The sequence below is a fragment of the Armigeres subalbatus genome, chromosome 3 (assembly GCF_024139115.2).
Source record: "Armigeres subalbatus isolate Guangzhou_Male chromosome 3, GZ_Asu_2, whole genome shotgun sequence".
Taxonomy (NCBI): Eukaryota; Metazoa; Arthropoda; class Insecta; order Diptera; family Culicidae; genus Armigeres; species Armigeres subalbatus.
Genome location: NC_085141.1, coordinates 16,300,791 through 16,326,834, shown reverse-complemented (window position 1 = coordinate 16,326,834; position 26,044 = coordinate 16,300,791). Strand labels below are relative to the sequence as shown.

At 40.7% G+C, this 26,044-nt stretch overlaps 2 protein-coding genes across 4 annotated transcripts in view; one reads left to right on the top strand and one right to left on the bottom strand.

Moving 5' to 3' along the window:
- Positions 1-11,089, bottom strand: part of LOC134223105 (homeobox protein cut) — a 716,360-nt gene extending 705,271 nt beyond the window's left edge. For all 3 annotated transcript variants that reach the window (XM_062702236.1, XM_062702237.1, XM_062702238.1), the window contains exon 1: positions 9,523-11,089. In XM_062702236.1, the coding sequence (XP_062558220.1) occupies positions 9,523-9,642 (120 nt within the window). In that variant the 5' untranslated portion in view covers positions 9,643-11,089. The remainder of the gene's footprint in view (positions 1-9,522) is intronic.
- A 1,771-nt stretch (positions 11,090-12,860) lies between these two features.
- Positions 12,861-13,693, top strand: LOC134221496 (uncharacterized). The gene is made up of 2 exons (XM_062700691.1): positions 12,861-13,118; positions 13,183-13,693. Exons 1-2 carry the CDS (start codon positions 12,973-12,975, stop codon positions 13,691-13,693), a joined length of 657 nt encoding a protein of 218 aa, XP_062556675.1. The 5' UTR covers positions 12,861-12,972.
- The last annotated feature ends 12,351 nt before the right edge of the window (positions 13,694-26,044 follow it).

The window sequence follows — 26,044 nt, the reverse complement described above, 5'->3', positions numbered from 1 at the left end:
TGTTTGAAGGATACTATGAAAAGTAGTGAGCTCTCAGATATGTAGAACGCGATTTTATCGAGACTTTAGGTATCTACGGTGAGGCAACACAAGTTTTGAATTTTTTTCGAGTAAATTAAATTGATTGGTGCTATCGAGAGTACGTTTGAGTACGCGCTTCTGACGAAACTTTTGGCATCATAAGAGAGGTATCACAAGTTTTGTATCTTAATCGGACCTGCATACCACTGATGCTTGCAAAACTCTGTGGTGGAATTCAACTGTTTTTTTTTACTAACTTATGTTTTTGCTGAATAGTTATGTTATATGTTAATGTTATTTATATCTATGGAAATAATGGGATCGTTTATTGTTTGCTGAATCTGATTAAAATTGATAATTAATTATAGATAAATCGTCTAGCTCAAACCTTTGTAGGGGTATGTGGCGGGACCACCATCATCATCATCATCATCATCATCTCATTACAGGCAAATGCTTAGAGTTACCTAATCCTTCGCGGTATTCCAGGCAATTGCAAGTTCTATCTGGTTGCCTTATTTCGGACACATGCGTGCTTTGGAAGAATTCTCCATTTCTCAGACTATTTCAAGCAAATGCGTGCATCAAAAGAGAACATATTCAACCAATGTTGAAGTTTCATTTGAAATACATAAAAACATACGACGTATAATTCTCCGGATGTATTGCGAGGTAAGCGATGTAATTCGAGGACCCATTCATAAAATAACTTAAAGCCTCACGGGTAGTGGAGGGTACATCGAAGTGTTACGGGTCCTAAAAAATCCAAGAACTATCTTGGTGGTACGGAAAGAGTTACGATGGCAAATCAATCCAAAACAAAAGGCACATAGTGTACTTCGGAAGCTTTCGGAAAGTAAATGTTATATCGATATGTATGGGGCAATGTGCCCCTCTAGGTGTTCAGATCAGGTGTAGGAGATGTCTTGGAAATCACTGAGTCAGATGGCAGGAATGTGAGATGTGAGCATCGGTGCAGTGTGTAATGCGATTCGGATGTATATGGGGGAGGATCTGTAAAACAGCCGGTCTCTGTAAATCCTAAGCTGGATCGGAAAATCGTTCAAGCAGGTTCTTCTTCTTTTCTTCTTCTTGGCATTACATCCCCACACTGGGACAGAGCCGCCTCGCAGCTTAGTGTTCATTACACTTCCACAGTTTTTAACTGCAAGGTTTCTTAGCCAGGTTACCATTTTTGCATTCGTATATCATGAGGCTAGCACGATGATACTTTTATGCCTAGGGAAGTCGAGACAATTTTCAACTGAAAATTGCCTAGACCGGCACCGGGAATCGAACCCAGCCACCCTCAGCATGGTCTTGCTTTGTAGCCGCGCGTCTTACCGCACGGCTAAGGAGGGCCCAACCCAACCCAGCTGGTTCTTACTGGTTGGAAAAACCTGAGAACATCGAAAAATTATGCCCACCACGCAACGTATAAAATGGAATTTGGACTTTCGAGAAGCAGAAGAAGAAAAAAAAGTTAATAAACATTGCGCATATTTGAAAACAAGGGCCCGTATACTATAGAAAAAATATTGCACGAAAAATCGTTATGCAAGGTTAGGGATGATAAATCACGAGTGAAATTCGATGATTCCGGAGGACCAGTTCAAATGGGGATGAGAAAGGGTCACTGTTTCAATACCTTAGAATGCTTGTAGAATAGATTAAATGCATCTGAGGGCGAGAAGACTAAAATTTAAGAGACCTTTTTGTACGATTCTTTCTATCACCTCCAGACTGTCGGTGAAAGCGATGTCCCATTGTCACCCCCGATGGCGGTATTGACCATAACGATGAGTAAGTCTTTCAAAAAAAAAAAATGCTAGAAAGTAAATGGCTTGGCAGACAATTGGTAAGTGAGAAATGCTCTCAAATCAATTCGAAAAAATCTACACGATAGTAGTTGAAGTGTACGTAAGAGGATTCATTAAGCGGCAGCTACTGTTCATGATCCGAAAACAGCATTACCCAGTACTGTTGTTGGCGGATTTGGCAACGTGCACCCAAAGAGATGAATTCGGTAAAACTGTTTCCTGGCATTTTCTATTGATAATGTTTGGAACTTTGACAGAGGCATATTTGTGAAAGCATGTTAAGGCAGCGGACTTCATCACAACTTTTGAAAAAAGATTGAGAACAACGGTAGGACAACGGTTTGTGCTGAACGATCTCAGATATATGATGTTGAATCGAGATAAAATATGGCTTAGGACATATTTTTCCCCAAAAACCAAATTTGTAATAACTTGTCATAAGACAATTTAGTACTATCTTATCCAATTCCACCACTTGATTGTAACTTTACAGATACGTATTTCGACCTCAATAGTAAGGCCGTCTTGTTCGTAATGTTATTTTTAAATTTTGCTTATACTTACTCGCACGCCCTGTACATTGACCATATTCAATCACCCTACGGCTGCTCTACTGGTAACCTGTCCACGAATCCTGTTAGATCATTTTACGATGCATAGCTACATCTTTCATTTACTCGGCGTAAACTCGGTAAGATATACGTTTCGTCCATTATTGGGGGCTGTTGCTGCAATTAACGTTACACGAACTATAGTAGCCTGGGCACAGCATGACCATATTTGTGTACTTTAAAGATCAATACATGTGGCAACCATCGGGTGCAACAGGACGTCACCAGTATTTTCCGTTCTAAGTAGCGGCCATATTAGAATTACCAATCCAACTTGGCTATGCAGATGAAACTAAGCCACATTGAGGTAGATTTATTTAATTTTTAAATGGGTTTCCCATCATTCGAAAACTAAACGCAGTGGGACCTAGCTGAAAAAAAAGGTTACTATGGGTGGCAAGAACCGAGAAAAATCCCTTACGTAATTGAGGGAATCAGAGGCAGAAGGGTGTAAGTGACATTTTGGTCAAAATTAAGTTGACTACAGCAAACAATGCTTTGGTTTTAGAATTTTGTGGCAATATGTTAATATAGTTTGTACGTTATTTGTAAAAAATGTGAAAATTCATGAAAATTTGTCATTTTGGATTTCCTTACAGTTTGTATGAAAAGAAAATATTTCAAAACTTTGCATTAATTTTTCTCAAGATTAGCTTTTGACAATTTCAATAGATGTTATTAACATTTTTGCTCGATTTTGTCACACGGCTCCCACAATATGTTTGCCTTCTCGTTCAACAACGTTTTTTTATACTTATCCTATCTGAGCTAGATGTAGCACGACTAAATACAATTTTATTATTTGATTACCGATTGTTACACTTTTTTAGCTATGTATAACGTTAATCGTTAATATAGTTTTTTACCAATGTATCAATGCATCGTCCCATATCAGTATCTCTGCTCAATGTCTTGATGGTAATTTTGAACCATTCCAACAAAAACATCCACATGACTAGGATCTGTTATCACCCTGTTTTAATCGAAGAGCTTGTTGCTAACCGGATTATGCGGGAATGTAATTCGGAAGAAACGAACTAATTGGAGCTTTCGAGAGCATACCAAAGATTAGTAATTCATACTCGCTTGTTTTGATTGTAGATGTTTTTAAAATCGAGTATAAAAACGTCTACAATCAAAACAATCGGAAATTGTCGAATGATCCTGTTATTTGTGAAGAGCGGGCCCAACGCTACAGTCTATATCTAAACAGTCAAGCGAGGACATGAATTATCATGCAAAATCTGATGAGCCTAACCCAAAGCTAATTCGTGCGGTTTCCGATTAATCAGAGCAAAATTGGACGAGGTACCAACAACTTTCGGTGCTCGTATTCAACATTGCATTGATGAAGTTTAAGAGCCGATGGTCATTAACTGCGGTGCAGCTCGCTGGTTGAAATAACGTCGACTTGAAATCTGGGCGCGTAGATGACAGAACAGTTCATGGTTCTTGTAGGAAATTGATGCGTGGTTGAAAATGGTCAGCTAATGCAAACAATTTAAGGTACCTAGACTATACTGGGCTAATGTTTACTTTGATTAGGTTCTTAAACGATACTTACTGTCTGACGATAGCTCCGAAATGAAATCGTTGCGATACCGAGCGATACAAAGGTACGATCGGCGCAACAATCCTTAAGACATCACTCGATAGCTTTCTTGTACAACATTTGGAGAGAATTCGCTGCTTCAACAGGATTCCATTGAGTGACTGAATAGACTTTCTAAATGGATATCTCCGCTGTTTCTAGTTATGAAAGATCAGTATAGGAGAGATTCCCCCTTTACATTTGATTGGACAGTTGCTGAGCTCACTAAACGATGTAGTGCGTCCTTTACCACTGTTGCGGTTGATATGATTTTACGATAATTGGTCCGGTCTTATTTTTACTGAAGCAAAACAACATGTCTGCATTAAATATTTTGATTGAAATTGATAAATCCTGAAAAAGGTCCAAATATTGCTCGGTGTTGATTATGCAGCAAAACTTTTTCTAAAAAGTGATGGATGTTGAGCTTGAATCGCAGTGTTGAATTTGTTGCGACAAAATCGGTTAAAAATTACTACTTGAAAAGTATGCATACATAACGTTTGCATTATAAATAATGGACAAAAATTGACGATTTATCATGGGTTTACCTTCACCCGCACAGACAAAACTACCGATGCAGCATCAATCATAGTAACCCATGAATCAGCAGACAAAAATTTGACGGCGCTATCAGTCGAACTCTAACTGTGATGTCAAAAACAGTGAAGCAACTCCGTTCAGCGTTCAAAGAACATCACCCCACCGCGTCGAAAACGGACATCGTGCGGCACTTTGTAGATGCCGGAACGGGCGTCTTGGCACTATTAGACAACAATCAGAGCATCAAAAGAAAGCCCGGTTCCGGACGGCCGTTGACCCTGAGCGACAAATAGCTCAAAAGCAAGCTGAAGAGGAATCCCGAGGAAAAAGTGGCTAGGGTAAGACGGTATAATACCTTGATAACTTTTTACTTTTTAACGCAATTTATGCAAACTTTGTGTTATTTGGTAGTCCAGGAAGTCGCAAATTCACTGCCCGTGAGTAGTCATATAAAAATATTACAGATAACACGTAATAAAGCTTATTGAAAAGTCGTGAAAAAATGGATTTTAAAAAGTGCCTGGGCAATATGCCCCACCTTAGCCAAAGACGTTTCATAGCCCTTCATTAATATTTTATCAATCCCATAATTAAAAAAGTTACAAATCCTTATGTGCTTGACATTAAAACCAATATAAGTCCATTTAATCAGGTTCTTGAAATACATTTCAATATTTTCCATATAATTTGGAAGCAACTGCTGCAAGCTCGCCGCGCTTGTGTCCAGTTGGGAAGGGCGTATCGTCCTGCCTACACTGGGGCGTTTTTACCAGTGAAACATATTTTCGAAAAACGTTACATTTTCGAAGATGGAAGCAACTTTATATCATATTAACTACTGAGAAAAGTTATTTTGTTGCCCAACTGAGTGTTCCAGATCATGTTTTGCGGACTGTAGGCTAGCGTCGCTCCAGAATGTTGGGCAAACAAACATAATAAGTTACATCAGAACTGTAACTTTTTGTATTTTGCTATTATTTTTATTATGTAATACAAAAATACTTCCACATTCACATAGTATGATGGTTTTACAAATATTCAAAGGTACCAACTGATTTTGACCCTTAGTTAGTTATGGTTTTCTAGAAATCAAAGGGGGGCCAGGTGAGGCGCATTATACCGTCTTACCCTACATCGCTGCGTGCGCTTGGCCAGGAGACCGGTACGAGAAAAACAAGACAAAGACAGAAAATTTAAGAACTGAAATAATTTTTTGGTTTTTGTTTTTAAAATTTACCTTAAATAAGCCAAAGAACCGACTGACTGAATAAAACGAGATACGATTTTTGACGGGAAAGGTCATTTCAAATAATTGGAGGTTTTGTACATTTTTTTTAAATATTTCATTTTTCTTATTGATTTGATATATTGATACATTGATTTTTCTACTTGCGATGTATTAGGTTCCCGATCACCTTATTGTGCTCATACAGAACCGCGGGTTCTCTCGTAAGTCATCTATAATCCTGTAATTTCTAACTACGATTCTAGACACATATCTGATCTGAAGCAGTAAACGTTGTGGGATGATCCTTCTAGACTAACAATAATGAATAACTTACAATTATTGATACAGAGAAGAACAATCGTGAAATTTTAGAGTGATATTTTTTAGGCAATTTAATGGTAACTAAAAGTTTGAACGTTCTTCTAAGAATTGGTAGGGAGGGATCTAAAACATATCAAGTCAAGAGAGCATAAAATGTTATTTGAAAAACCCTAGGGGGGAATTCGCATGGAATCCAAACTCAAAAGTACTCGCGTTTTCAAGGGAACATCCGAGCTTCTTGCATCCGTTTGTTTAGCCCATTGCCAGATCATAGCCAGGATGACCCGGGCACATTTTTTTATATGGGGAGGTGCATCGAATGAACACAATGACGTTTGAGCGGTGCGCTGTTTACTAAAAATGAACACTCTTTCATACATCGAGTTCATTCAAAATGAATTTCGGCACCGCTCAAACGTCAAATAATGAACCTATGCACTGCCCCATTGCTTTTCAATGATGACAGCGGCCTATGTATATTGATGACGATGATACCGCGCTTGTCACAGGCTTAGTACGTAACATAATACGGAAGCAACGCACAACTGTCATAGGTTACTATAATGGTCCCTCCAAACAGTTTTCCTATTCCACATTTCGAAATTTCCATGAGTCGATAGTCCTTTGAATATCGACTCATGAAGATTTTACTGTACGTTTAAATTTGGATTTCACGAGGACAAGCAGGCTCATGAATTCATTCGCTTACTATGATTCCTAAGTGAATACTTTTCCCGAAGTTTTCAAGTCTGAAAAATGTCAATATTGAGGCAAGAGTTAGTTCGTTTGGAACAAAAATGGAAATGCATTCTCAAACTGGAACACATTTTTCCGAAATATATTTTAATTTTACATAAGTCCGGGTTATTTAATGTATGAATAATTAGTATTTAGAATAATCTTAAATACCTAAGTTACACATTAATTCACTTCGAGCAATGGCGAAGGATTCCCAATCCGGAGATGGAGAGTTCAATGCACGGTCCGGTCTAGGATGTTTTCGGGTTGGGAACATTCTCGACACCTTGGGCATAGTGTATCCATTGTACTTGCCACAATTGCTTTAAATTAATAGCTGAGGAATAGAATAGATGCTATAGAATAGAGATTGAAAAGCAGGCCAAGTTCCAGTTGGAATATAGAGGCATTGAAGAAGAAGAAGAAGAAGAAGAATTAATGAAAACGTTGCAATGATTGGTCAATTAACTAAAGAATAATATAACGACGTAATGACAAAAAAATATTTTTCAGAAAACTCCAGAAAGTCCAGATTTTTTGGATATTCTTAGAAGAAATTCCGTAGCTCACCGCCAAGGCATTTATTTTGCAGGTCCGATGCCCACCAAAATATAGCGGTCCCTTCAAACACATTTATCTGATTATTTCCGCATGCTGTAAATATGCAGGTCCGGGTTTCAAACATTTAATGAAGAAGAGTTGTTCTTCACTGGCATTCTAAATGGCATTCTGAATGTAGCCACCTATCGAATGATCTGCCATGCAGCCATGTGCCTTACCGCTAAGCTACGAAATGCCCTTGAAATAAAAGAGAGATTTATTTTATGAAGTTTCGAAGCTTGAGTAAGAGAACGTCAAAAAGAACGACTTTGTATTTTCTAAGAATAAATCATCTATTCTTGTTGTATTAATTTTTTGAGAAAAATGTGCTCTATTTATTTCTAGTCAGTTCATGTTATAGCAAGTTAATCAAATAAGGGTAACAAAATCATCAGCCGTTCGAAAAATTTCGGAGAAACATTATCATCAAGAGTGGAAATCATATATTTTTTCATCTCATATCCGCAAAAGCGTGCTTTAAAAGAAGGAATCATTTCATCTCTTCTTTGCTCTTTGAAAAACACGTTATTTAAGAAAAATCGTGCTATAGAAAAACATATTATTTGTTTATTTTTTCGGACGAAGATGCGCTCCAGATTCATAAACCAGTTATTTAACGCGAACTTTGAAAAATTATCATTTTCAACATCACCTTTTTTTTTGGTTTAATTCTTTTGTTCTTTAGTTCGCTCGTGATTAGTAAAATTATTTTAGTCAAACAAACCAGTTGCTTTATGCCATCACCCGTTCCCGGTAGCAGTGTTTGAGTTATGACTCAAATATAGTTGAAAGATTTTATGTAATTCAAAGTTTGTTGTGACCAATTTATTGAACATTTAATTTTGGAAAATTTCCCGACAATAGATAAACAAAACATGCCACAATCGTTAACTTTTCTAGTGACTTGTATATGTATAACGTCGTAAATTAAGAAAACAATTGTACGGCTTTGGAAATAAAATAATAAACCACTCTGTAACAAAGTTATTATTTATTTCGATCGGATTTAGTGAAGAATGTTTCGGTAAAATCATTAAATATCTTTAAAATTTATTTGTTGCTCTCTCCAATTGGAATCCAAAAAATCCGAGAACGATTTTTCATAGACTTGTATCGACCCAAATGAGAGATAAAACAATCATCAGCCCTTTCGGGGTACATAAAACATCGTAAAACATTTTTTAGATCACGACCAAGTTCTAGTGAAGTACTTTAATGCAATTGAAACTGAATATCAAAGTTCAATTGAATTCGCGATTAAATAGAGGAAACACGTCAAAAATTCTGAACTGGTTACAATTTAACTGATTCACAAATAATTATAATTTCTTCACCTTCAATCGAAGTGTGTCAATCTTTAAAAATGAGAAATTTATTTTCAATACAGGCCAAAGCTCCTCCGTATCACAATCATCACAGTGACAGGCAGCGAACGCAGAAGAAACATTCCGCAAAAATGCCGTCGCTACTTGCTGCGCGTGTCTTTTCCGAGCAACGAACCGCCCTTTCAGCGCAGTGTTGTGCATCGGAATTTCACTTGCGGCTCTGTGAGTATTCTCCGATTGATCCGCAGAACATTTTCATTATAATTTCGCATTTTCAACAATGTCACTACTTCAAGTTTTTCAATTTTTGTAATTTTATTTGTGCAACGCAGTAAATCGGCTAACTACGGTACTCACGACGTCAAAGTGAGACTTTCAAACATAATTTAAAGTGCGTTCTAAGGATTTGCCTAACATTAACATCATCGTCGTCAACACCCCAACCAGCCAATATCAACAGCACTTTAAACGGTGGCGCTCAGCTGTAGCCGCCTCCTTCGTCTTTGTCTTTTCCTGCTGCTGCCGGCCTAATGGCAAACTCTTCAACCCCTTCAGACGGGAAGCTGGCTGCGTGATGGGCACACTTCTTAATTATTAAATCTCTTCCGGTCGGGTGTCAACCAACCGAGGGGGGCTTTGTCTCAGCTGGTGAACGCACACGCGGGCAGTCGGGGACGAGATTTTGGAGGTCAGGGACAGCTTCACAGCTTGGTGTCGCACCTACCTGTGCTAGATACTGCGCTAGGAAGTAGAGCTGCTTGTTCTGGAACACCCAATCCATCGATTGTACGGTCGGGAGGTCCATATCACCACCTCCCGTGCTCTGCGGTACGGTTGGCTGCATTCGGTGGTGCTGGTCCAGACCGGGTTCCGGCGAGGGCGGAGACGGCGGGGGTCTACCACCGCCAACCCCTTCGAGCAGCCGGCCACCAGTGGCAGCTGCAGCGCTGGACGACGAGGCCGTTGTCGTCGTCGTTGTGGACGTCGCCGTTATTACGGGGATTGCACGCACCACGCACTGAGGACAAGGCCCTTTAGCAGTTTGTTCTTGGGGTGAATTTTTTTCTTCACAGCTTCTTCTGTGGCGAAGGAAGGGGTCCTAATAGGCCTTTTCTTCTGCTTCTTCTTCAGTCAAACTAACGCTCACTGTTTCGATCGTTTGCATTCACTGATATCGATCACCTGACATCTCTTCTTTCTTCGTCTTCGGAACAACTGCGCCGTTGCACCATTCATTTGATGCGTTTTATTTTGCTGTTGGTTCGCTTCGACTGCGGTCGATAAATTGGTTTTTTATTGCATTTTGACAGCCCTGTCATAAAATTGCACTTTCGGGTGGGGGAGTTTTTCTTTCCTCCGATCACGCTGGTGGTGGTTTGAGGTCATTAAAACACAATCCACATCATTCAAAATATTTTCGCTTCGAACTTAGAACAACAATCGGTAATCGGCTCTCACATCTCGAAGGTCAGAAATTAATTTCACATTAGATGCTAACAACACATAAAACATCCCACGGCGAAACAAAAACAAACGATTTCTCCACCGTCTTCTAACCAAGTGTCCCACGCAGAAATTTCTATTTTTGAGTTTTGTCACAATTATTTTTCTTTGCTTTTCAGCTGGCTTGGTTGACCCGAATTTCGTGCTGTCTCAATTAATTTTTATCGAAGACCGAAAGAAAAACCCAAGAATAGACGATGCGAACCGATTGACGATTTTTTTTTCGAAAACCATTAAAATCACACGCACCGCTACGCTTCATTTGTTGTCACTCGCAGCTGTCACTCGAGAACTCTCGGCCATCGATCACTCGGAACGGGCGATCTTCAGCCAGTGGTCGTCACGTCGATCTTCTGTCGATTCAAATTCGTAATTTCGCTTCGTTCGAAATCGAACAATTCACAAAAATCGTCGAAAACAATTCAAAAACAAACTCAAACATCATGGAACATTCCGTCAGATAATTCGTCACCCGGGATTCGGGACGACACGCGCGATCTGCTGCACCGCAACCGTGGACGGTCGTGCGTAAGGTCGGGTATCTGCGGATTCGAGGTCGATCGCCACTACCGCTTCTGCAGTGTACTCTGCGCTACAAGAACAAGGCTACTACTCATCGCGCGGCCGACCGCTACTCACATATCGCATCGGGGCGCGCGCTCGTTTGCGGAAAAAAATTGGGCTCCTTTCGGGGGCGCGAGAACCGAAAAAATCGCAACCGCACAATAATCGCCTATCGAACCCCTATCAAAAAACGATGTTTTCTGGTATAATACCAGCAGTTGACTAATCCAATTCAATCATATTACGCTGCGCTGGCAGAGCGAAGCGAACGAAACGAACGAGCGAGCGAGCTGGCACGAGCGAGTGAGCGCGCGGCAGCGACGACGGTCTCCGCGTTGTGTATTTTTGCTCGCCTTCTTGTGCTGATTCTGCTGTTGCTGCGAACCAAAACAACTCACCACTACCACCCAACTCACCACCCGGTGCCTGTTAGGTACGCGCGGTTTGCGCTAGTGTGCGAGACCTGTTTTTGCCATGTTTTCTCGCGGCATGCTGCGTTTTTCCTATGCTTTTCGTGGGGTCTCAAACTCCCTATGGCAGCCCGGTGATGGGATGTGAGTGGTGGCACTCGCCCACCACCCAATCTCTCCCGAAAGAGAAAGAGAGAGAGTTCCTTGCGAGATGCATCCAGCACATATGCAGTCATGTTGAGTGCCGGTGGAGCTCGTTCTCCTTTTGGCATCGTGAGTCCGTGAGTGCTGTTCGTCCAGGTTGTGAGTTCTTGAAAAATGCTATATGGATTAAGGGGTCGTGAGTAGCACAGTGAGCGAAAATGAGAGCATTCCGGGAGTGAGAGCACGTCGGTGAAATGTGCACTCAGGAGACCGGGTCAGGAGGTGAGTGGCGGTTTATTTACCTTTTCCATGCGATGCTTTTCATTTTGGATCTGCTTTCCGATGAGGACAGTTCAGTTGCGACACTGGTTGCTTATGGATGCACAGGCGTTAGGAAAAGCGAAGAAAACGTTCGTACGGCAGGTGCGAGACAATCTTTGCGTCGTTGGTGGGCGAATTGAGAACTTTATGAGCCGAGCTGGTTTGCAAAATTTTTAAAATTATTTGTATCACATTAATGATATGTAGATGATATTGATTGAAAATGTTTTTTGGGATTAAATGAGCTTTCAAATTTAAATTACAGATTTTATTATTAGGAAATAATGTTCATATCACTCATCAAAATTTCAGTTCAGAAGATGTGAGCATCCACCTAGCCAGCAGACGATTAATTTCAATACAGTTCTGAATTGAAAATTTGCAAAATCAATTCAAATTCTGACATATACATATTTGGAATAGTTCAGTACAGTATCTGTATAAAAGCCCAATAATCTTTTTGTATTTGAACCTAGCCGGACCTGGTTTTTTGATGTCATTCCTTTTCGAAATCTTGTAGGAGTTGTAAAAGTGGACTCCGGTTACGCAGATGGGAACCTTGTAATCACTTTTTGAGTGTAGAAGTTCAGTATTTTATTCTGGATATAAGTGTACGACACGAATGCAGAAATGCCGGATATGATTTTGTAGTAGATAGGAGCTGGTGTTTGGATCTGGTTGTTGGTGAAGGCCCCGGATGCATAAAGTCTACTACTTGTTTGATACAGTACTTTCAACAAAAAAGGGAATCTTTACGTACGTGGAATTGCTACGCGTAAACGGCAATGCAGAAAGCTGTGATGGAAAGGTTATTGGCTATTATCCACATAATAAACATTTTCTAATCGTTAATACTAAAATCCTCTCAAAACTCAACACTTTCGTCATATTTCTTTCGGATGCCGCTTCTTTAGTTTTTGCATTAACCAAACCCCGCTTTGAATTTACGTCATTCGATACTAAAGCTTACTTTGATGGTACTCGTCCGACTCATTACCAACGGTTCTTGAGTCGAAGCCAATGCGGCTTCTCCTTTCCCGCAAAAGCTCACCTACTACGATCTATGACCTTCGGAGTCGTAAATTCGGTGAAACATGAAATATAAAAAATCCGGCACAGTAGGCCGAACCCCAACGGGACCACGGACCTTTGCCTTGGGTGGCTTCCCGCTTATGCCAGATGTTGATGATGATCGACCGGATTAGTCGTTTCCAAGATCCGAACTGTTCAAGATGTTGGCCGCGATAGCACTGGTGCTGACGAGTTTACTATTCGCAACAGGACTGGGTCAGTTGCTTGACCCGGAGTACATCGGAGCAGCAACTGCCACGGGGGACGTATTCGAAGTGCTTCCGGACACAAGTTGGCATCATTACTCGTAAGTATTGTGTGATATTTCGATCAGAAAGTTTTGACAATCCAAGAGTTCAAAATGCTTACAGCTATCCGCCACCTCGTCCGCCGCGAATTCGCCTTGTGAAAAAACCAGCCCACCAGAAGACATCTCCGTTGCAAGCGGTCCAAAAAGTGATCGTGGCGAAGCCCAGTTCAGGAGTGTACACGTCTATGTCCAGCCCAGTGGGATCGGTGGCATTGGCATTGATATTCCAAGCCGTTGGAACCTTATTTTTCATGGTTATTGCTAAGATTATGATAGGAATGAAAGCAATACTTGTTACGAATACCGCCACCTTAGCCTTGGCACTGTGGGATCATCTGAAGAAAAAGAAACTCAAATTCCAGAAGAAAAAGGTTGTGGTACATAAACCGGTGAAGGTGAAGAAGAAAAAGAAGAAAGAACATGGCCATACGCAGTGGGTTCAATTGTCCAAGAAACAGATGAAGAAAATTATCAAATTGTTATCGAAGAAGAAGAAAAATAAAAACTATCAAAACTGGTCAGCTCGGTTAAAATTCTTCGAAACATTTCCTGTTATAAAGAATTCGACGTAGGCAGTTGGGCGGTACGCTAATTAAAGCAGCGGACTTACGAATGCTCTATCCCGAATCATTAGTTCCATTATTCACATCTCTGTACTTTTTTTTATCGTTCCTCTCGCAATCCATCTTCACAAAGTACGCTCCACACAATTGCGGAGCACATATCGGGGAGCTGAACCGTGTTCTTCCCATCCATCGGAACACACACATCCATTCCGGATTGAACTTCCTCATCCCCCGTAGCGGCATTGTCCACCATCCACGATTTCCACCCATTCCATCCAATCATCGCGCACACATACGACGCGGAGTGATTTTTATTATTGATATCACTTGCTCCCCGTCGTCCCATCGCCCATCTCGCTTTGGCTCGGGCGGCCGCGATTGACCCCCGCCGTCACGGCACTGTCCTGCTCGCGCACTGTCCCAATGTACCCCCCCAATTGGGTCCCTCATCATTTTATGGCGTGCGCCATCCCGCTCTCGCACATCGCCACATTGACCGACCGAAGAGCACTGATGTGTTCGCCAATTCGTCTCCAAAGTTTGATTGATCACGTCGTTTAATTGTAGCGAAGCGCACACCACTACACCCATTGATACGCTCTCTTTGTGCTTGCATTCGCGCATTGGCGATTTCTCTCTTTATTGAACACCGGCGTTGATATGGGATGCAAGTTGCTCTCTCGCTCTCCCCACACGCTCATTGTGCGCTCGTATTGGTGAGCTCCAGTGGGTGGCACTCACTGCACAAACAACATAAACAAAGTAGCTCACCTCATCGATATCATTATTATGATATCACACTGACTGGAGCAACCACCCAGCCAGCACGGTTGCTTTGTTCATTCTGGCGAATCAGTGTGAGAAAAGTTGACGGTGCTCTTTTTCTTCCTGGACGTGCTAAACATATGCGATTTCTATTTGTCTAATTTTTTTTGGGAGAAGGTGATTTTTATTTCGAAAGTATATTTACTTCTTTAATTATTGATCAATATTTGGGCAATGATTCCGAGAAATTTTCTGACGTTAGCTCTCGCGAGCACCAATAAGTCTATGTATAGAACTACACAAACGATCAAAAAAAAGTATCGCGAGTGCTCACCGATTGGTTTTTATGATTCCACAGAAAAAAGAATCGAGAGAATCGATTCGCCGTTCACCCACCTCCCAGTGCTCTCGTCATCCACCTCCTGCCCACAACACGCTTCCTTACCGTGGTTGAGCATCGCACTCGCGCTGACGGATCGACGGACGGTTCCATTCAGGCAGAAGAATCACGGCCACCCGATAAAAGAATACGCGGTGCGTGCCGGGGTCCGATCAGTGCAGGCCGCCACAACTCATCACATGTATTGGTTCGAAATTGACACTTACACTAATAGAGCCGATTAGCCACGCCTTTTTCGATACTCTCCTCTCCGTGTCGCGCGCCAAACATCGAACATTGTGCATGCAGCGGCGGCTGATGATTCTCCGCTGCTGGTCGCCGCGTCGCATATCATCATACCGTTCTGTGTCATTCGGAACGCGCTCACATGCCGCTGTTGCTGCACCGATGATTGCCACCGATTTTCTTGCCGTTGTTTAGAGCAAAGGAGCTGCTTCTTGCGTTCTTTTTTTGCTTTCTTCTGGACTATTGTCACCTCACACCGCTCTGCAGGCGCTGCACCCAGGGCGATGAGATGGGACTGTTGATGGCCACCCCGTCGAGCGTGGCTCGTGGCTCCTTCGTTTAGCGTACGTGGAACGGTTGTTGACGCCGCCGTCGTCTTTTTCAGGTGCGGAACTCAGAGGCATAAACATATTCGCGCGGCGAATAGTGAGAAAATGAATAGTTCACAGATGAGTCCGCCAAGAGTCCTTTTAGCATTTGTCGGTCCTTTCACAGCGAAGAAGTGTAGGTCGGGAGGGACGACGAGTGTGATTGAGAGGGTTCACTTTCTTTTTTATCACATGGGTGCTTTGGTGAACATACATGCCGCATATGCCCTCCTGGGAGACAATCAAGAAGAATATAAGCAGGTGATAATAAAATGGATGGAACGAAATAGCATTATGGCTTAGAATTGGAATAAAAAACGAAATCGAATGAATGTAATTCAGATTGTAAATTGCTTTGCATTATTTAGTTCACCTTAACTTGATGAGCACACAGCACCTGGATAAGATAAGACTTGTTTATCACATTTTGACAAATATCCATTTATGAACGACTTATCTCTGACAGTATCATTTAAAAACGGAAGCACGTTATAATGGGAACGTGCGCAGCCCATGATCAAATTCGTAAGGCTCTTGCTTAGTGGAACTCATTTCATCATGGGCTCCAGTTTATCCAACGCCAGCAACATTTTCCACACCTCCAATCAACAAATCCAATTCAAATCTAATCCAAATCCAAATCCAATCCAAATCCAATCCAAATCCAATCCAAATCCAATCCAAATCCAATCCAAATCCAATCCAAATCCAATCCAAATCCAATCCAAATCCAATCCCAAACCAATCCAACCAATCCAAACCAATCCAAACCAATCCAAATCCAATCCAAACCAATCCAAACCAATCAAACCAATCCAAACCAATCCAAACCAATCCAAACCAATCCAAACCAATCCAAACCAATCCAAATCAATCCAAACCAATCCAAACCAATCCGAACCAACCAAACCAATCCAAACCAATCCAAACCAATCAAATCCAATCCAAACCAATCCAAACCAATCCAAACCAATCAAACCAATCCAAACCAATCCAAACCAATCCAAATCAATCCAAATCGAACCAATCCAACCAACCAAACCAACCAACCAACCAACCAAACCAATCCAAACCAACCAAACCAATCCAAACCAATCCAAACCAACCAAACCAATCCAAACCAATCCAAACCAATCCAAACCAACCAAACCAATCCAAACCAATCCAAACCAACCAAAACCAATCCAAACCAATCAAACCAATCCAAACCAATCAAACCAACCCAAACCAATCCAAACCAATCCAAACCAATCCAAACCAAACCAACCAAACCAACCAAATCCAATCCAAACCAATCCCAAACCAATCCAAATCCAATCCAAACCAACCAAACCAATCCAAACCAATCCAAACCAATCCAAACCAACCAAACCAATCCAAACCAACCAAACCAACCAAACCAATCCAAACCAATCCAAACCAATCCAAACCAACCAAACCAACCAAACCAATCCAAACCAATCCAAACCAACCAAACCAATCCAAACCAACCAAACCAACCAAACCAATCCAAACCAATCCAAACCAACCAAACCAATCCAAACCAATCCAAACCAATCCAAACCAATCCAAACCAATCCAAACCAATCCAAACCAATCAAATCCAATCCAATCCAACCAAACCAATCCAAACCAACCAAACCAATCCAAACCAACCAAATCCAATCCAAACCAATCCAAATCCAATCCAAACCAATCAAATCCAACCAAACCAATCCAAACCAATCCAATCCAATCCAAACCAATCCAAACCAATCCAAACCAATCAAACCAATCAACCAATCAAACCAATCCAAACCAATCCAAACCAACCCAAACCAATCCAAACCAATCCAACCAATCCAAACCAATCAACCAATCAAACCAATCCAAACCAATCCAAACCAACCAAACCAAATCCAATCCAATCAATCCAACCAATCCAAACCAACCCAAATCCAACCAAACCAATCCAAACCAATCCAAACCAACCAAACCAATCCAAACCAACCAAACCAACCAAACCAACCAAACCAATCCAAACCAATCCAACCAATCCAAACCAACCAAACCAACCAAACCAACCAAACCAACCAAACCAATCCAAACCAACCAAACCAATCCAAACCAATCCAAACCAATCCAAATCCAATCCAAACCAATCCAAACCAACCAAACCAACCAAATCCAATCCAAACCAACCAAACCAATCCAAACCAATCCAAACCAATCCAAACCAATCCAAACCAATCCAAACCAATCCAAACCAATCCAAACCAATCCAAACCAATCCAAACCAACCAAATCCAACCAAACCAATCCAAACCAATCCAAACCAATCCAAACCAATCCAAACCAATCCCAAACCAACCAAAACCAATCCAAACCAATCCAAACCAATCCAAACCAATCCAAACCAATCCAAACCAATCCAAACCAATCCAAACCAACCAAACCAATCCAAACCAATCCAAACCAACCCAAACCAATCCAAACCAACCAAACCAATCCAAACCAATCCAAACCAACCAAACCAATCCAAACCAATCCAAACCAATCCAAACCAATCCAAACCAACCAAACCAATCCAAACCAATCCAAACCAATCCAAACCAATCCAAACCAATCCAAACCAACCAAACCAATCCAAACCAATCCAAACCAACCAAACCAATCCAAACCAATCCAAACCAATCCAAACCAATCCAAACCAATCCAACCAATCCAAACCAATCCAAACCAATCCACCAACCAATCCAAATCCAACCAATCCAAACCAATCCAACCAATCCAATCCAAACCAATCCAAACCAATCCAAACCAATCCAAACCAACCAAACCAACCAAACCAATCCAAACCAATCCAAACCAACCAAACCAATCCAAACCAATCCAAACCAATCCAAACCAATCCAAACCAATCCAAACCAATCCAAACCAACCAAACCAACCAAACCAATCCAAACCAATCCAACCAACCAAACCAACCAAACCAATCCAAACCAATCCAAACCAATCCAAACCAATCCAAACCAATCCAAACCAACCAAACCAACCAACCAACCAAACCAAACCAATCCAAACCAATCCAAACCAATCCAAACCAATCCAACCAATCCAACCAATCCAAACCAATCCAAACCAATCCAAACCAATCCAAACCAACCAAACCAATCCAAATCCAATCCAAACCAACCAACCAAATCCAACCAAATCCAATCCAACCAACCAAACCAACCAAACCAATCCAAACCAACCAAACCAATCCAAACCAATCCAACCAATCCAAACCAATCCAAACCAATCCAAATCCAACCAATCCAAACCAATCCAAACCAACCAAACCAATCCAAACCAACCAAACCAATCCAAACCAATCCAAACCAATCCAAACCAATCCAAACCAACCAAACCAATCCAAACCAACCAAATCCAACCAAACCAATCCAAATCCAATCCAAACCAATCCAACCAATCCAAACCAATCCAAACCAACCAAACCAACCAAATCCAAACCAATCCAACCAATCCAAACCAATCCAACCAATCCAAACCAATCCAAATCGAACCAAACCAAACCAATCCAAACCAACCAAACCAATCCAAACCAATCCAACCAATCCAAACCAACCAAACCAATCCAAACCAATCCAAACCAACCAAACCAAATCCAAACCAACCAAACCAATCCAAACCAACCAAACCAACCAAACCAATCCAAACCAATCCAAACCAATCCAAACCAACCAAACCAATCCAAACCAATCCAAATCCAACCAAACCAATCCAAATCCAAACCAATCCAAACCAATCCAAATCCAATCCAACATCAAATCCAATCCAAATCCAACCAATCAATCCAAACCAATCCAAATCCAATCCAAACCAACCAAACCAACCCAAACCAACCAAACCAATCCAAACCAACCAACCAATCCAAACCAATCCAAACCAATCCAAACCAATCCAAACCAACCAACCAATCCAACCAATCCAACCAGTCCAAACCAATCCAAATCGAACCAATCCAAACCAATCCAAACCAATCCAAACCAATCCAAACCAATCCAAACCAACCAAACCAATCCAAACCAATCCAAACCAATCAATCCAACCAATCCAAACCAATCCAAACCAATCCAAACCAATCCAAATCTAATCCAAACCAATCCAAACCAATCCAAACCAATCCAAACCAACCAAACCAATCCAAACCAATCCAATCCAAATCCAACCAAACCAATCCATATCCAATCCAAACCAATCCAAACCAATCCAAACCAATCCAAACCAAACCAATCCAAACCAATCCAAACCAACCAAACCAATCCAAACCAACCAAACCAATCCAAACCAATCCAAACCAATCCAAACCAACCAAACCAATCCAAACCAACCAAACCAATCCAAACCAATCCAAACCAACCAAACCAACCAAATCGAACCAAACCAAACCAATCCAACCAAACCAATCCAAACCAACCAAACCAATCCAAACCAATCCAAACCAATCCCAAACCAATCCAAATCTAATCCAAACCAAACCAATCCAAACCAATCCAAACCAATCCAACCAAACCAATCCAAACCAATCTAAACCAACCAAACCAACCAAACCAATCAAAACCAATCCAAACCAACCAAACCAATCCAAACCAATACAAACCAATCCAAACCAACCAAACCAATCCAAACCAATCCAACCAATCCAAACCAACCAAACCAATCCAACCAATCCAAACCAATCAAACCAATCCAAATCGAATCCAAATCGAATCCAATCCAAACCAACCAAACCAATCCAAACCAATCCAAACCAACCAAACCAATCCAAATCCAATCCAAACCAATCCAAACCAACCAAACCAATCCAAACCAATCCAAACCAATCCAAACCAACCAAACCAACCGAACCAATCCAAACCAAACCAAACCAATCCAAACCAATCCATATCCAATCCAAACCAATCCAAACCAATCCAAACCAACCAAACCAATCCAAACCAATCCAAACCAATCCAAACCAATCCAAACCAATCCAATCAACCAATCCAAACCAATCCAAACCAATCCAAACCAATCCACATCCAATCCAAACCAATCCAAACCAATCCAAACCAATCCAACCAATCCAAACCAATCCATATCTAATCCAACCAACCAAACCAATCCAAATCCAATCCAAATCCAATCCAAATCCAATCCAAATCCAATCCAAATCCAATCCAAATCCAATCCAAATCCAATCCAAATCCAATCCAAATCCAATCCAAATCGCTTCGGCTTCAGAAACATAAATTATGCTTGTGGGATTTTTTTCAATTCTTCGATGCGGATTTGGAGATGTTTTTGAGCGAAAAGTTTAAAATTATGATAAAAGACAATGCCATTTGGGCTTAAAAAAAGTTAAGGAAAAACTATGTATGAAATAAACAACAGTGCAACTAATTTGTGCACCTGTCGAGGATTAGTGCGCAACATATTCACACTCACGGAGCACCTTGGAGAATGGAATGACAAAACTTGATTTGATGCCCGTTGAATAAATAATAAAGAAACCCGGAATTGAAGATTGGAAAGGACATCGAGGTAAAGCGGTTCAGCATCGTACAGCGTATTTCCTCAACAAGAACATTCAAACTATGTCTCCGTATGTCATCCATTGCACTCACATCGCACATAAATCTACTCTCCAATGAAAATAAAAAGCGAAGCTTTTTCCATCATTTATTATTCCTCAGGGTAACCCCTCGGTCCGTTGCACTCCACTATTTTCCGTTGTCGAATCACTATCCTTCCACTTCCTTATCATCTCCTGTTGTCCTCATACTTCCCATTGGCTCGAGGTGCACATAACCACCTTTTTCTCCAAGATCGGGAAATGGAACCCATTCATTCAACCCGTCTTCCCTCCCGTCGTCCTTTCCAACTGCAACAGATCCGTGCCACATACGGGGTCTATCATAACCCCTCCGCACTCGCCAGTTCACCAAACACCCACAAACCGGCCCGGGGAAAAACGATACCCTTTCCTCTCGACAGCTTTCGAATGAAAATGGTGCAAAAGAGCGAACTGACGATGACGGGCGCGCGATGAGGAAAAATTTCACCCATGCCAACAGAACTACCCTGCTGGCTGGCTGGCTGACTGGCGGATCGGTTGGGGATGGGAGGACACTCCAAGTTCGAATCACCTAGGAGCAGCAGCTAGCGGTAGCATCAGGCAGAGGCCGTTGCGATACTGGAACAGAAAAGAAAAAGACGAAGCAAAGTATTACATTAGTATTTTGTTCACATCATTTAAATTTGTATTAAATTCCTCGTTCTTCAAGGATCCATCGCCCCAGCTCGTCCCATCTCGGGGCCGGGCAAATGATGGGTTATGGGGTGTCCTTTTCACGTGTGCTATACCGTTCCGCTGCTAGTAGTTACCTATGTACGTACGGTTGGCAGTACGGAGAGTGTGTGCGAATTGTAAGCTCGAAAGCAGAGGGTAGGAAAGAAGATGCAGCTATCGGAACTTAGCCAAGCGCACACCGTGAAGATCACCAGGAGAGAAAAATGAAGCTTTGATATAAATTATAGATGGGATCCTGGGACCAGACCCTTCCCGCCGCAAGACCTCCTTCCGTTGGTAAGAGGATTCTTTGAAGTAGCTTTTTTTTTCATCTGAGAAAATGGAAGTTCAGGGCAAACAGAGTTTTATGCATTCTTGATTTGATTTTAAAAATGTATCCACCTGATGCCGATTTCTACTTTCGACACATGGAAATGTAAATATAATTCGAATGTTCATCAGTACCACACCACACTCTTGGCCACGACAATTTAAAAGAAATCTTTATAATCGCTAGTTGGACCTTGGTTATTGATTTTTTGGTGTGTGATTTTTTGGCTTTGAATTCATCAATTCGATGCGATACAATGCACTATAATTGAGATTATAAAGTTATACGTAAAAAAATAATGCTAGATTCAAACAAATCATCTCATAAGTGAGTGGAAACTATCGGGGAAATATATTCCTATATCTATGGATCGTTTTGCACCATTTCTTTTTCTAGCTGATATAAAAATGAACTTTTTCCAACGGAAGGTTCCTTCGAACTCTCTTGTCTCATTTTGGAGGTGGTTCTTTTCCATGTGTTCGCTGAAAATCCGACTAGAATGAGGATAACATTTTTTTGCTATTGCTTTTGAGTAATCCATTTAGCACTGAGTGTAGTAAGTAGATGAACCGTGGAACTTGGATAGCTCTGTGATGGAAGGATGAAGCTTTAATGATTTACAGTATTTTTTGTGGCTGTTTGAAAAGGCCTGCTAAAACAAAATAAATATATATTTGTGTTTCAATAAAAAATATGTGAAGCTAACGAAAAACAATCTACAGACAAATCCTAAACATATTGCATTGGATGCAAATTATAATTTAATGCAAAAAAGAAAACAAATAAAAAAACAAGAAAACAAGTTATGCCAAAATCGCAAATTGGTCCTGAATTGTGTCTAGGATTACTACTCGATCAGAAGATTACAAACTGCTTCAAAGTCATTCTCGCCTTGGATTTATTCAAAAAGTTTGAAAATAAGCATTCATGGGCGTAGCCATGATTTCGATTAGGGTGGGGGGGGGAGCAACTTGTTAAGGTCTTCTGAATCGTAGTTTTATAATAGTTTATAAAAACACATGAGTATTAGTGCTTGGTACTTTTTCCTTCTAAGTTCCAAAAACTTTGAAACCAAATTCATATAGAATAAAATATATGGAATATATAGAAATATATAGAATAAAATAAAAACATTATTAACGAACTTAATATTCAGAAAGAATATAAAATCGGCTATAACAATTATTATAAAAATCCTGCCATACATTTGAATTTCTGAACAAATCCTCTCTGAAATAATATTTATTATAAAATAGGCAGAAAAAACAATATGCAAGCTTTCTCCAGGAATTATTTCGACAATTGCTCCAGCAACTTCTTCGGAAATGTCTTCAGGAATTCCACCGGAAATTCCTACAAGAAATCCTCTACGAACTCCTTTATAAGTTCTGCAGGGAGTTCTTCAGATAATTCTTTCGTGCTGTTTCTCATAAAAAATTCTGAAAAATTGCAGTGTGGAATTCTTAAGAATATCCCGTGGAAAATTCGCAGAATTGCCATTAAATATTCCTGAGAATTTCGCGAAAAATCTTTGAATTTCTTGTGTAAATTCCATAAATTTTTTCGTGAAAGTTTCGAATAATTTCTTGTGAAAATTCCAAAGAATTTCTCAGAGTTTCTCAAAGAATTCTCCGGGAGGTCCTTTGATGATGATGATGGTCCAGCTACATACTCCTACAAAGGTTTCTGCTAGACGAGATTTGTCTATAAGATGAATTCTACAAGATTTTTTCCGAGAATTCTTGTTTCTTAAAGAATTCCTTCGAGAGTTCCTCCGGGAATTCCACCGGCAATTCATCCGGGAGTCTCTCCGGGATTTCCTCCGGGAGTTCCACCAGTAGCTCTTCCAGGAAAGCATTCAGGCTTTTTTTCAGGAAATCATTTAGGATTTCTTCAGAAATTTAGTTAGAAATTCCTCCCGAAATTCTTCCGATAGGTTCTTTAGGAATTCTTATAGGGAGATACATCGGAATTCATCCGGGAGATCTACCAGCAGTTTCTATGAGCATTCGTCCGGGAGTCTCAGCGGCAGTTCTTTAAGAAGGAACTCCCGGAGTAATTCCTGGAGGAGCTCCCGGAGTAATTTCTGGAAGAATACCCGGAGAAATTATCGGAGGAATTTTTCGGAGGAACTGCCGGTGGAACTTCTGGAGGAATTTCTTGAAGAACTACAAGAAGAATTTCAGGAGGAACTCTCGTAAGAACTCCTGGATGAACTCCCAAATGAACTTCCGTAAGAATTCTTAAAGGACCTTCCGGAGGAATTCCCGGAGGAACTCTCAGAGAAATTCTCCGAGGAACTTCTAGAAGAATTTGTAGATAAATTCCAGAAAGCCTGAATTAATTTCCGGAGGAACTACTGGTGGAACTCCCTGAGAAATTTTCAGAGGAACAGCCGGTGGAATACTCGGAGTTGAATTTGTAGAGGAACTTCCGAAATCCCATTTCTAGTGAAATTCCTGCCAAATATCATCCAGGAATTCCCTCTGAAGTTCATGGAGTTCATGGATTCCCGGAAAAACTGTTGGAAAAACTCCTGGAGGAGCTCTAGGAGGAAATCTCACAAGCACTTCCGGAGGAATTCCAACAAAAAACTCATGAAATAATTCTTGGAGAAGTTCATGAAGAAATTCTCGGAAAAATACCAGGAGGAGTTAATGCAGAAATTCCCAGATGGAATCCTGAGGAAATTACCGGATGAACTCCCGGAGGTTTATTCTTAAGGAATTCCTGAATAAAATCCTGGTGAAGTCCGGAAAGAATCCAAGGACAATTCCGCGGAAAAATTCCTGAAGGAATTGCTGGAGAAGTACCTAAAGGAATTCCCGGGAAAATACCTGGAAGAATTTCCGGGGAAATACTTGGATGAATTTCTGGAGAAATTCCCAAAGAAATTTCTAGAGGAATTCTTGAAAGATATTCTGAAGTAATTGCGGAAAGAATTCCAGAATGAAATCCTAGAGAATTTCGCTATTGAGTTTATGGAGGTATTCCCGAAAAAAACCTGGAAGTTATCCCGGAGGAATTAAAGGAAGAGTTCCTGGAGGAATGCCCGGAGAAGTTCCTAGAAGAATTTCCGAAGGAATTTCTTATAGGTTTACAAGTGAAATTATGGAGCGAAATCGGAGGATTTCCGTCATACATTTCTGAAAAAACTTCTAGTGCAATTTTGGGAGTAAATTCCGTATGTATTCTTAACGGATCTCTCGAATGCATTCCTGGAGGAAATGCAGGAGATTTTTCTGGAAGAACAGCCGAAGAAATGTCTAAAAATAAAACTTCCAAGGATTTTTCAAAATTTTCAAGGAAATTCCTCATGAATTTTCTAAAAAAAAAATAGTTTGGGGAGTTTCTAGATCTGGAGAAATTACAATTACATGAGAAGGATTTTCGAACGATTTTCAGAGGAATTTGATGATAACTTTCCGGGTGAATTTAGAAGTTCCCAGCTCTAGATGGATTTCAAAGGAGAATTCTTGAGCTCGAAATGTTTCGAGTTGTTTTGAACTTTCATATATTATGGATTATGGATACCCTAATAAGTTTTTGGGAATTTCAACCACCTATTTCTGAATATGATTGGATCGTGAAGTGCACATGTTTAAGAGAATTCATTTCAGTACCCGTTCAATCTTTCCACCACAGGTCTGCTTGCTCTGGAACTAACGAAATGCCTCGGAGCCTCGCTCCAGATTCATCCAAAACGTATCGAAGTCCTACTCGATCTGGGAATTGTAAACAAAATCAACAAAGATGGAACGAATTGCTCCGGAAAAAGCAAAAATACTACGAAATGATCCCACTTTGAAATAGAAAACAAATGTCACTCGCTCTGGAAGTTTCAAAATTAATTAAAATATGTATGTCTGGACTTACTCAAGAATTAACAACATGCTTCAAACTTCACTTCGACGGGGAAGCGACGGTCGAAAGCTATTTGGCCGAATAAAAC